Here is a 12,651-nt window from a genome sequence, read left to right on the forward strand (position 1 = left end):
AAAGATACATCAACGATTCTCTGCGAGCCGGTATAATTCGACCCTCTTCCTCTCCAGCTGGGGCGGGGTTCTTCTTCGTGGGGAAGAAAGATGGGTCGCTGCGTCCTTGTATAGATTTTCGAGGGCTGAATGACATCACGGTAAAGAATAGCCACCCTTTGCCGTTGATGTCTTCAGCGTTCGAACTCTTGCAGGGGGCGACTATCTTTACGAAGTTGGACTTGCGCAATGCTTATCACCTGGTTCGGATTAGGGAGGGGGACGAATGGAAGACCGCTTTTAATACCCCCACAGGTCATTTTGAGTATTTGGTCATGCCGTTTGGACTCTCAAACTCCCCGGCGGTCTTCCAGGCACTCGTTAATGACGTGCTCAGAGACATGGTCAACCGGTTTGTATTTGTGTATCTCGACGACATCCTGATCTTCTCCCAGAACGAGAGCGACCATGTCCAGCACGTCAGGCGAGTGTTACAGCGGCTGCTGGAGAATCGTTTATTTGCCAAGGTGGAGAATTGTGAGTTTCACGCACGGTCGGTTCCGTTCCTGGGTTTCGTTCTGTCACCCGAAGGCATCCGAATGGATCCGGCCAAGGTAAAGGCGGTTGCGGATTGGCCCACCCCAGAGAATCGCAAGGCGGTCCAGCGTTTTCTGGGGTTCGCCAATTTTTACAGGCGTTTCATTCGGGGTTTTAGTCAGGTCGCCCTTCCGCTGACGAATCTCACCTCCACACGAATTCGATTCTGTTGGTCAACGCAGGCTCAAGAGGCGTTCGAAACCTTAAAGAGCCGCTTTGTTTCGGCTCCCATTCTCACCAACCCTGACCCGTCTCGTCAATTCGTTGTGGAGGTGGATGCGTCAGAGGTAGGAGTGGGGGCAATTTTGTCTCAGAGATCCCCTTCGGATGACCGAATACACCCATGCGCCTTTCTTTCTCATCGTCTAACTCCTTCGGAACGGAATTACGACATCGGGAATAAGGAGTTACTGGCTGTTAAGTTGGCGCTGGAGGAGTGGCGTCACTGGTTGGAGGGCGCGGGGGTTCCATTCATAGTTTGGACCGATCATAAGAACTTAGAATACATCCGTTCCGCTAAGAGACTAAATTCTCGGCAGGCTCGCTGGGCATTATTTTTCGGCCGATTTGATTTTAACATCTCGTATCGCCCCGGTAGTAAGAACGGTAAGCCCGATGCACTCTCACTGGTTTTTGAAGTAGAAGCTGGATCCACCTCTCCAGTAACCATCGTGCCTCCCAACCGGGTGGTCGCGGCGGTTACTTGGGGGGGTGGAGTCCAGGGTTCGTGAGGTGTTACGCGACGTCACTATTCCCGCGGGGTGTCCAGCGAGTTTGTTGTTCGTGCCGGAGCCAGTCCGAACTAGCGTACTTCAGTGGGGTCACTCATCCAGTCTAGCTTGCCACCCGGGAGCTGCTCGAACATGTTTGTTAATCAAGCAACGGTTCTGGTGGCCTTCGATGGCGGGGGACGCTCGAGAGTTTGTTTCGGCTTGTCCGGTGTGTGCGGTGGGTAAGGGCTCGAATCGACCCTCAGCAGGGCTACTCCGGCCACTGTCTATCCCTTCCAGACCCTGGTCACACATAGCCATGGACTTTGTCACAGGTCTACCCCCATCTAGTGGCAATACCGTGGTCCTCACGGTGGTCGACAGGTTCTCGAAGGCGGTTCATTTCATTCCCCTCCCCAAATTACCTTCAGCGAGGGAGACAGCGGCCATTGTCTTAGACCACGTTTTCCGCATCCATGGCCTCCCGGTGGACGTGGTCTCTGACAGGGGTCCCCAATTTGTGTCTAGATTTTGGACAGAATTCTGTCGACAGTTGGGGGCGACTGCGAGTTTATCCTCCGGTTACCATCCGCAGACTAACGGTCAGGCTGAGCGAGCAAATCAGGACTTGGAGAGAGTCCTGCGCTGTGTGGCGTCGGCAGAACCGTCGACTTGGAGTTCTAGATTAACCATGGTCGAGTACGCACATAACTCACTCCTGGTCTCGTCTACGGGATTGTCGCCCTTCCAGTGCTGTTTAGGCTACCAGCCCCCGTTATTTCCCTCCCAAGAGACCGACGCCATTGTTCCATCCGCGCAGACATTCATTCAGAGATGCCTTCGTACGTGGAGGCTCGCCAGAGAAGCCCTTTCCCGGACTGGCGAAAGGAACAGGGCGTCGGCGGACTGTCACCGGTCTAGGCCCCCACTTTACGTGTGTGGGCAAAAAGTTTGGTTGTCTACCAAGGACATTCCCCTCAGACTTCCCGCACGTAAACTGGGACCCAAATTTATTGGACCGTACATTATAACCAAGTAAGTAAGTAAGTAAGTAAGTAAAATTTATTTATACAGCACCCTTCACAGACACAATGGGTCACAAGGCGCTTTACAATAGACAATAAAACATAATAAAACACTTTGAAATCAATTGAAACAGAAAAAATTAACAACATCTACAACATAGATCACCCAAAATCTAACTTAAACAAGTGAGTCTTCACATGTCTCTTAAAATTGTCCACATTCTCAGCAAACCTAATACTGATCGGTAAAGCATTCCATAGACGAGGTGCGATAGCAGCAAAAGCTCTATCCCCACCTGTCTTTAGGCGAGTTCGTGGCATAGCTAGCAGATTTTGATTATTAGATCTGAGGGACCGGAGAGGTGTATGAAAATGAATTAAATCCGCAAGATAAGAAGGGGCCTGGCCATATAAGGCTCGATATGTTATGGTGAGAATTTTGAATTGGATCCTGTAAGTTACAGGAAGCCAATGAAGGGAACAGAGTATTGGGGTGATGTGGGTGCGCCTATTTGATCGGGTAAGTAACCTAGCAGCTGAATTTTGAATGGATTGTAGTCGATGAAGAACAGATTTATTGAGTGAAGAAAAAAGTGAGTTACAATAATCAATACGGGATGAAATAAAAGCATGAATGAGCATCTCCAGTTCCGACTGAGAGACCACAGACCTCAATTTACTAATATTACGTAAATGAAAAAAACAAGATTTGGTCAAGGATTTAATGTGGGTTTCAAAAGATAAGGATTTATCAAATATAATCCCAAGGTTCCTTAAACTAGGCCGCACAGCAGATGCCAAAGGTCCAATGTCCTGTATAATCAGAGGTATAGCGTTGTCTGGTGCTACAATTAAAACCTCAGTCTTATCTGGATTCAGCTGCAAAAAACTTCTGTCATGGGTCAGGGTGTGTCACCGGTCCCTCTCTGTTGTTTGTTTTGGTCCTGTCATTTCTGCAGCTTGTGAGGGTGGCAATTAGCACAATCACGAGCTGATCTTCCCCACCTGTCGCTCGTTTCCTCTACCCCTTATATCCCCAGCTGTGTCTACCAGTGTTTGTCAGTGGATTGTTTTATGTTGCGTGTGTGTTTCTGGTCTGCTGGCGTTAGCTGTGCTACTTACCAGTGATCTGTGTTCAGGATTCCTAGACGTGAAGATCGGTGCAGGACTGTTCACCTGCTGGTCCCTGTCCTCGTCTATTGCTGGACATTCCTGGGTTCTCTCTGTCTGACGGTGGTCTCTGCTTATCTTCACGTCCGCAGGATTGCGGCCTGTTCTCTCTGGAACCGCCGATCGGGGAGGCTTCACGATTATTCACTGTGTCACGGAATTTATTATATTGTTCACGAAGTTTTCTAATAAACTTTTCACTTCTCCTCACTGCATTTGAGTCCTCCTCATATTTTACTCCAGGCCTCACGACAACAGCAGCCAGAAAAAAAAGAAACTAACATTACACAATCAAACGAAACAGCAAAGCATTAACATTAAGTAGGCTATTAAAGCTCTGTGAATTCTGAAGAACTTTTGCAGACATGAAAGACGGAGGCTTTCATTTATTTCGTTTCTGTTGAGATCTTGACAGACTAGATGTTTTTTTTATGTGTGTGTGTGTGTGTGTGTGTGTGTGTGTGTGTGTGTGTGTGTGTGTGTGTGTGTGTGTACCACTGTACCGAAGAGAACACCCTTCGCTAGGACAATATTTCCTCATTACTGTTGTACTGCTCAGAAGGCAAACTGTTAAATTCACTGAATATCAAGGCAGTACACCTTTAGAACTTTTTAGACAGAGCTGTACCTTCATTAATTTGTTAATAATAAATATTATTTAAATTGCACTTAAGGATCAAAAGTATTGCTTTATGATCAGTATTTTTGAACAGGGAGCAAGCATATAGTCACTTAGAAGCATATACTGTATGTGCACTGATCAGATTAGCGATATATTATGGTAATATGGTACACAGTTCTGCATCTATTTTATAACATAGATTAAAAATGTTGAGGCAATACAGTCACAAGCATTTCAAATATGTTGTGGAGCTTTTATATATATTTTTTTTTTTTTGACCCCCTTTCGCCTTCAGAACTGCCTTAATTCTACGTGGCATTGATTCAACAATGTGCTGAAAGCATTCTTTAGAAATGATGGCCCATATTGATAGGATAGCATCTTGCAGTTGATGGAGATTTGTGGGATGCACATCCAGGGCACGAAGCTCCCGTTCCACCACATCCCAAAGATGCTCTATTGGGTTGAGATCTGGTGACTGTGGGGGCCATTTTAGTACAGTGAACTCATTGTCATGTTCAAGAAACCAATTTGAAATGATTCGAGCTTTGTGACATGGTGCATTATCCTGCTGGAAGTAGCCATCAGAGGATGGGTACATGGTGGTCATAAAGGGATGGACATGGTCAGAAACAATGCTCAGGTAGGCAATGGCATTTAAACGATGCCCAATTGGCACTAAGGGGCCTAAAGTGTGGCAAGAAAACATCCCCCACACCATTACACCACCACCACCACCAGCCTGCACAGTGGTAACAAGGCATGATGGATCCATGTTCTCATTCTGTTTACGCCAAATTCTGACTCTACCATCTGAATGTCTCAACAGAAATCAAGACTCATCAGACCAGGCAACATTTTTCCAGTCTTCAACTGTCCAATTTTGGTGAGCTCGTGCAAATTGTAGCCTCTTTTTCCTATTTGTAGTGGAGATGAGTGGTACCCGGTGGGGTCTTCTGCTGTTGTAGCCCATCCGCCTCAAGGTTGTGCGTGTTGTGGCTTCACAAATGCTTTTCTGCATACCTCGGTTGTAACGAGTGGTTATTTCAGTCAAAGTTGCTCTTCTATCAGCTTGAATCAGTCGGCCCATTCTCCTCTGACCTCTAGCATCAACAAGGCATTTTCGCCCACAGGACTGCCGCATACTGGATGTTTTTCCCTTTTCACACCATTCTTTGTAAACCCTAGAAATGGTTGTGCGTGAAAATCCCAGTAACTGAGCAGATTGTGAAATACTCAGACCAGCCCGTCTGGCACCAACAACCATGCCACGCTCAAAATTGCTTAAATCACCTTTCTTTCCCATTCTGACATTCAGTTTGGAGTTCAGGAGATTGTCTTGACCAGGACCACACCCCTAAATGCATTGAAGCAACTGCCATGTGATTGGTTGATTAGATAATTGCATTAATGAGAAATTGAACAGGTGTTCCTAATAATCCTTTAGGTGAGTGTATATATATATATATATATTAAGGGTGTAATGGTTCAAATTGCAAAAGGTTTGGTTTGTATCATGGTTTTAGGTTTCGTCTCTGCTTTTTGCAGATGATGTTGATACCCACACGTGAGTAACACTGAGTAACACTGGGTTTGGGAGTGTAAAAAAGGCAACCCTTTGGAAATGGACTCTTCCAACTCCCCCGCCTCTGTTCGTGATTTGGACTGTTCAAAAACTTTCCAGGGAGTTGTAAAACAAGATTTTATGGAGAGAAGATTTAGGGCGGAGCGCGGGGCACAACGTAACTCGGGGCTAGTTGTAACACACTTGTTTTGAATACTTCCACACATGCTAGCATGACGAAACTTGGTATATTTACTAGTTGCCATAGCAACACTATATAGAGAAAAAATTGGAATTAAATTAAATTAAATTGGAAGATATCCATAGAAAATTATTAAACCATAGCAAAAGTAAATTTCATACTTAGGTAAATTTTTCATCTCTATTTTTTGTGTTTATTTAAAAATAGACAAATCTGATATTATTTTAATCTCCAATATGTTATTTAACAGTTGAGATAGTTCTTTAATGCTTCGCTAACTAGCAGAAGACACTAGCCGGGTTTAAATCCCAGTTGTGCAGGCGGGGCATGTTGTCACACTGCGTTACAATGTGCCCCTATTAGAAATATGCTATTATATTCTATACTTTTATTTATTCTATTGAGAAAACATGAGAAAAAGGTGAATAAAGACCAAGGGCCCTATCTTGCACCCAGCGCAATTGACTTTGTACAGCGACGCATGTATCATTCCTATTTTGCACCCGATGCACAGCAGACTTTTCCCTTCACAGACGCACAAATACAAGCGCGTATTTTCTTCGGCGTGCATGTTACGTGCATGCATGTTCGGAGTGCATTCACAAAAGGAGCAGCGCGTGAGCGTCAAGCAGGAGCGTTGCGAGCAGTGAAGCGCGTGTTTCGGCGCCGAGTCCATTTGCTGCACTGCTCACGCTCAATTAAAGGGAAAGCACACTTTTGATGGACAAAATAGCCTAAATTGTGTTTCACAAAAAAGTGCCCAAAATGCACAGAATTTGCGCGTTTTAACAAGAACTGGAGTAGGCTATGTCAGAAAAGGAAACGAAGACTAATATTTATATTTATAGAAAATGTACCCATTTAAACTTGTTTTATTATTCAGTTTGTACAAGTGATTGCAATAGGCCTGTGTGTGTGTGCTTTGAGAAATATCTTTATACTGCATGGCTACATTTATTAAATTTTTTATTTATATATTATTTTATCGCCATTCCCTGTTTTCATACAGACGTTTAGTTTGCTAAATATAAAAAAATTATTGGATATTGAATGTGAAAAGGAAATGGTTCTTCCATAACACTGCACTTTAGATGTGTGTGAATTACCCACACCTGGAGTAATTTATATAGTTCTATTTTATAGCGTTTATCTGTTAAAAAAAAAAAAAACACTATGCAAATTGTAAAATGTTCTATTACAGAAAAGATATAAAATAAATATTTGTGTGTGCTGTAAAGTGGTTAGAAAAAATGAAATCGGAATCGGCTAAAATCGGTATCGGCAGGTCAAACTTAATGAAAAATCGGAAATCGGAATCGGCCCAGAAAACTGTAATCGGTGCATCTCTTATAGCTGTGTTTTCCTGTGTTCGTTGTCAAAACTCAAAAATTTGTTTATATTTAATTATAAAAAAATTCCATTCTTTTATATGAAAAAGTTAATAATTGAATTTTATTTAGAAAATATTTTAGTTTGTCTTGTATATATTTTTTATTAGATCAGATAACATTTTAAAGGGATACTCCACTTTTTTCGGAAATATGCTCATTTTACAACTCCCCCAGAGTTAAACAGTTGAGTCTTACCGTTTTAGAATCCATTCAGCCGAACTCCGGGTCTGACGGTACCACTTTTAGCATAGCTAGCATAGATCATTGATTCTGATGAGTCCAGTAGCATTTCTTTCAAAATGACCAAAGAGTTTCAATATTTTTCCTATTTAAAACTTGACTCTTCTGTAGTTAAACCGTGTACTAAGATCGACGGAAAATGAAAAGTTGCGATTTTCTAGGATGATATGGCTAGGAACTATACTCTCATTCCTGCGTAATAATCAAGAAACTTTGCTGCCGTACCATGAGTGCAGCAGGCGTAATGATATGACGCAGCACCTGAAAATAGTCCCCAGCTCGGTAACTTCCAACGTGACTGGGACTAAGTTTGTCTAACCTATTAGACCTATTTTCAGGCGCTGCGTCATATCATTACGCCTGCTGCACTCATGGTACGGCCGCACAGTTCCTTGATTATTACGCCGGAATGAGAGTAGTTCCTAGCCATATAGGCTTAGAAAATCGCAACTTTTCATTTTCCGTCGATCTTAGTACACGGTTTAACTACAGAAGAGTTAAGTTTTAAATAGGAAAAATATTTAAAGTCTTTGGTCATTTTGAAAGAAATGCTACTGGACTCATCAGAATCAATGATCTATGCTAAGCTATGCTAAAAGTGGTACCGTCAGACCCGGAGTTCGGCTGAATGGATTCGAAAACGGTAAAACTCAACTGTTTAACTCTGGGGGAGTTGTAAAATGAGCATATTTCCGAAAAAAGTGGAGTATCCCTTTAAGCTGTCATATGGTCATGTTACACAATGTGCCCCTCACATGTTACTATGTACCCCACCTATGGGGCATGTTGTCACATTTCACTTCCATTCTTTCGGGGTATATCAAGAAAAAAGTATATACTGTATTAATAAAACAAAACCACATAATTGTACTAGACATGTGGGAAATTAATGTGGGAAAAAATAAATACTCTGAACCATAAGTAGATTTACACAAACTGAGAAAGTCAAAAAGCGTTACTTTGTGCCCCGCTCTCCCCTATAGATGTGCTTGTTTATTGTAAATAACAGTTAAATTCGGCAGAAGTGTTGTCATCTAGGGATTTGAGGATTGTGTGTGTGCGTGCAACTGTAAGTACATTTGCATATTTTTGTGTGCATAATACGTTTGTGAGGGAGATTGAGGATCGCTGTCGCGGCATTCCATCTGAGTGTGTGTATATATATATATATATACACACATTTCATTTAAAAGTTCAATACATTTTCATGCATCAGTCTATACTGTTTATTTTTGTAATTAAGTTCAGCACTATTTTACTTTGAGTGTTATGTTTTGATTCAGAAGGTGCTGCATGTTATTTTTTGACTGTACTAAAGCATAAAAATACCATAGTAGTTGTTTGCAGAGATTTAGGAAACATGCTAAGTTCACATACTCGTTGCTCTGAAAAACACTTCTACATCCAGTTATTTTACTCAATAGTATTTCGACAACCTGGATTGCCAGTTGGCAGAAAACACAGCGTATTGCAGCCATGAAAGCCAGCAAATGAACTGGGTCAGAGATTGCAGATTCTACCCAACCTAAAAAGCCTTGGCATCCACCTAAAAATGGGAGCATATTAAAACACAGATAAATCAACTACGTAAGTCTCCCCGCCTTCCATTGTCGATTGTGCATGCTCCTGTTGCATGTCCTCGAGTGAGTCGACTCTGTGGAGGACGGGGCCGGAAACATCTCTCCAATATTTTAAATGTGGCCTGCAGTATCCATTTCAACCGCTAGCTGTTAATATTACATACTGCACCTTTAAAAACTGCTTTTGTCGTTTACTCCTTCCTCCTGTGTTTTCATTACAGTCACCCAAGCATGACAACACTTTAATAAGCAGATGTTGGGTATGTTTTCCTTTGAAAAAACATCACAAGATGTTCTTCTTGATATTTTGATATTCATTAATTCAACTCAAATTTCCTCCACAGTAAATAAAGACTAAACTGTAAAAACGACTTTTAGGTTTTTGATGTCAGAAACTCAAAAGCATTAATAGAATTTATTTATATAAGTTATATAACTAGATGTACCGCATCGCGGTACAAAATATGACCGCCGCTCAGGCCTGCACTGGCTTTCCACAAAAATAAATGACGTGGAGTAATTTGGCTGTATTGCGTGTTTATGTATATACCTAAAAAAAGTAATAGTATGTGCATGTCTGTCTGTGTGTGTGTGTGTGTGTGTGTGTGTGTGTGTGTGTGTGTGTGTGTGTGTGTGTGTGTGTGTGTGTGTGTGTGTGTGTGTGTGTGTGTGTGTGTGTGTGTGTGTGTGTGTGTGTGTGTGTGTGTGTGTGTGTTTGTGTATGTGTGTGTCTGTGTCTGTGTGTGTGTGTGTGTGTGTGTGTGTGTCTGTGCGTGTATGTATGTGTGCGTACATGTGTGCGCGTGTGTGTTTGTGTGTGTGTGTCTGTGCATGTGGATTTGTATGTGTGTGTATGGGTGTGTGTCTGTGCGTGTGGATGTCAGTGTGTGTGCATGCTTGCGTTTGTTTGTATTCCTGCATGTGTGTGTGTGACAGTATCATCCTAAACCAGCAACCCTTCGCTCAACAGCACCATCTACAGGCCGATGAGTGTACAGTCACTAAATGTGCACATAAATGAATTTATTTTATACCCCCCCATGGATGAAATTCTACAAAACTTAGCAGAGGATACCCCCAGAGGATGTCAAGTTAATCATACACATGAAATATGGTGCAGTTCTGAACATCTCCACTGAAGATAGGGGCGATTAAAGCAGAATTTATTTTTTATTTATTTATTTGCATTTTCATTTTTTATGGGAGGGGCGCAAATCACAAATGAGTGATTATGGGCTAGGTTGATGTGGGCCCTTAAGAGCAACATACCATAAAAATGTCTTCATCCTCGGTGCCACGGTTCAGATAGTTATTTAGGAAAAACTGCATTTTTTGGGGTTTGGGGGGGCCCAGCGCGGGGGGGGAGTGGCCCCCGGGGACCAAACGAAATTTTTCCGTAGAAGTCTAGTGGGGCTACATGCCCACCAAATTTCATGTTCCCCGGTGCTTCGGTGTCCCTGGTATGGTTGACGAAAAATTTACGGGGGCCCCAGCGCGGGGGGGGGGAAGTGGCCCCCGGGGACCAAATGAAATTTTTCCGTAAAAGTCTAGTAGACCAACATACCACAAAAATTTCTTCATCCTCGGTGCCACGGTTCAGGTAGTTATTTAGGAAAAACTGCATTTTTTGGGGTTTGGGGGGGCCCAGCGCGGGGGGGGGGGAGTGGCCCCCGGGGACCAAACGAAATTTTTCCTTAGAAGTCTAATGGGGCTACATGCCCACCAAATTTCATGTTCCCCGGTGTTTCGGTGTCCCTGGTATCGTTGACGAAAAATTTAAGGGGGCCCCAGCGCGGGGGGGGAAGTGGCCCCCGGGGACCAAACGAAATTTTTCCGTAAAAGTCTAGTAGACCAACATACCATAAAAATGTCTTCATCCTCGGTGCCACGGTTCAGGTAGTTATTTAGGAAAAACTGCATTTTTTGGGGTTTGGGGGGGCCCAGCGCGGGGGGGGAGTGGCCCCCGGGGACCAAACGAAATTTTTCCTTAGAAGTCTAGTGGGGCTACATGCCCACCAAATTTCATGTTCCCCGGTGTTTCGGTGTCCCTGGTATCGTTGACGAAAAATTTAAGGGGGCCCCAGCGCGGGGGGGGAAGTGGCCCCCGGGGACCAAACGAAATTTTTCCTTAGAAGTCTAGTGGGGCTACATGCCCACCAAATTTCATGTTCCCCGGTGCTTCGGTGTCCCTGGTATCGTTGACGAAAAATTCAGTAAGGTGACAAAAAAAAAAAAAAAAAAAAACTTTGACAATCCCTATATGACCGCTTTCGCTAGCTACGCTAGCGGCGGTCATAATAATTTATATAATATTTGCACCAAAATGTATATGTCAGAAATACCTGTTGGATGTTTGTCCCGTCCCGTCCCATCATGGTGAGAAATACTGATTAAAAAAGCATGAATGTGAGTGATTTAAGCCAGTGTCTGATTGGTTTCTTGAGTCTGTTTGCATTAATTGTGTTTCTGTAACTTCTACAGACGTATTTCTCTCTTTCTGTCTCTGTCAGATGCACAACGGTCCGCCATATGAGTCTGATTTATGAAAACAGACCCCGCTGTTGCAGTCATTTCATGTCCATGTCTCATTCTTCACCTACAAACAGGGTTTGAAATTAACTTTTTCACTCACTGGCCAATTTGGCTTCTACATTTTTAAGTTACCGGCCATTCAGAACTTGCTGAAAGTTTTCTAGTGAGCACCAGTTATAAAAGTTCTCTACCTGGATATACCATCTGGCCACTATCGTGTTTTGCTAAAAGCCGTATGAAATTTTGATTTGTGCAAAAAAAAAAAAAAAAAAGCCTACTTTTAAACCCGTCGGGTCTTGGGCTGTTTGTTTACAGTGGGAGTGGCTGATGAGGTCATGATGAGGTCATGATCAAGTGACATCATAACCACAAAAGTTTCCCCTGGAGGTTTTTAAGAAAAAAGGAGGTTTTCCCCTTGTTTTTGTTTTTTCAAGAGAGAGGGTTTCTTGTATGGTGTCTAACTCAGTTTCTGGAAGGCCACACAGCCGGCCGAGAGAGAAAGAACCTGCAGTGTTTAGCTTCAACCCTAATTAAACACATCTGATCCAGCTATTCAAGTTCCTCAGGATTACCAGAAACTTCCAGCCAGGTGTTCTGGTGCTGGTGTTTTAAACTCTGCAGGAAGTGGCCCTCCAGGACTGAAGTTTGACATGTGCTAATGATAATTAATTAATTGATATGTACATGAAATGTTTCCAAATACAGTATTTTAAGTGTGTGTGTGTGTGTGTGTGTGTGTGTGTGTGTGTGTGTGTGTGTGTGTGTGTGTGTGTGTGTGTGTGTGTGTGTGTGTGTGTGTGTGTGTGTGTGTGTGTGTGTGTGTGTGTGTGTGTCCATTAGGGCGTGTTTTCAGCAGTATGGTCTGCGATACACAGCTGTCATCCCTACCAACATATTTGGACCACATGACAACTTCAACATTGAGGACTGCCACGTGATGCCGGGGTTGGTACACAAGACGTACCTGGCAAAGAGTGAGTCATGTTTAACTTTCTGGAACAATCTGAAGCCACAGTCACATTCAGAGTGTCCCATATGT

The 12,651-nt window shown here is 43.2% G+C and overlaps 1 protein-coding gene and 1 long non-coding RNA gene across 4 annotated transcripts in view; one reads left to right on the forward strand and one right to left on the reverse strand.

Moving 5' to 3' along the window:
- LOC309482079 (GDP-L-fucose synthase-like) overlaps nt 1–12,651 on the forward strand; it is a 274,578-nt gene that overhangs the window by 260,985 nt on the left and 942 nt on the right. For all 3 annotated transcript variants that reach the window (XM_082147304.1, XM_082147302.1, XM_082147303.1), the window contains exon 6: nt 12,453–12,586. In XM_082147304.1, coding sequence (XP_082003430.1) covers nt 12,453–12,586 — 134 coding nt within the window. The remainder of the gene's footprint in view (nt 1–12,452; nt 12,587–12,651) is intronic.
- Nucleotides 6,429–12,651, reverse strand: part of LOC309482129 — a 52,449-nt gene continuing 46,226 nt past the window's right edge. Inside the window, exon 3 of the long non-coding RNA XR_014200207.1 lies at nt 6,429–7,232. This is a non-coding gene — a long non-coding RNA (uncharacterized lncRNA). The remainder of the gene's footprint in view (nt 7,233–12,651) is intronic.

This window comes from Leuciscus leuciscus (genome assembly GCF_965113295.1).
Source record: "Leuciscus leuciscus genome assembly, chromosome: 19".
In the NCBI taxonomy this organism is placed as follows: Eukaryota; Metazoa; Chordata; class Actinopteri; order Cypriniformes; family Leuciscidae; genus Leuciscus; species Leuciscus leuciscus.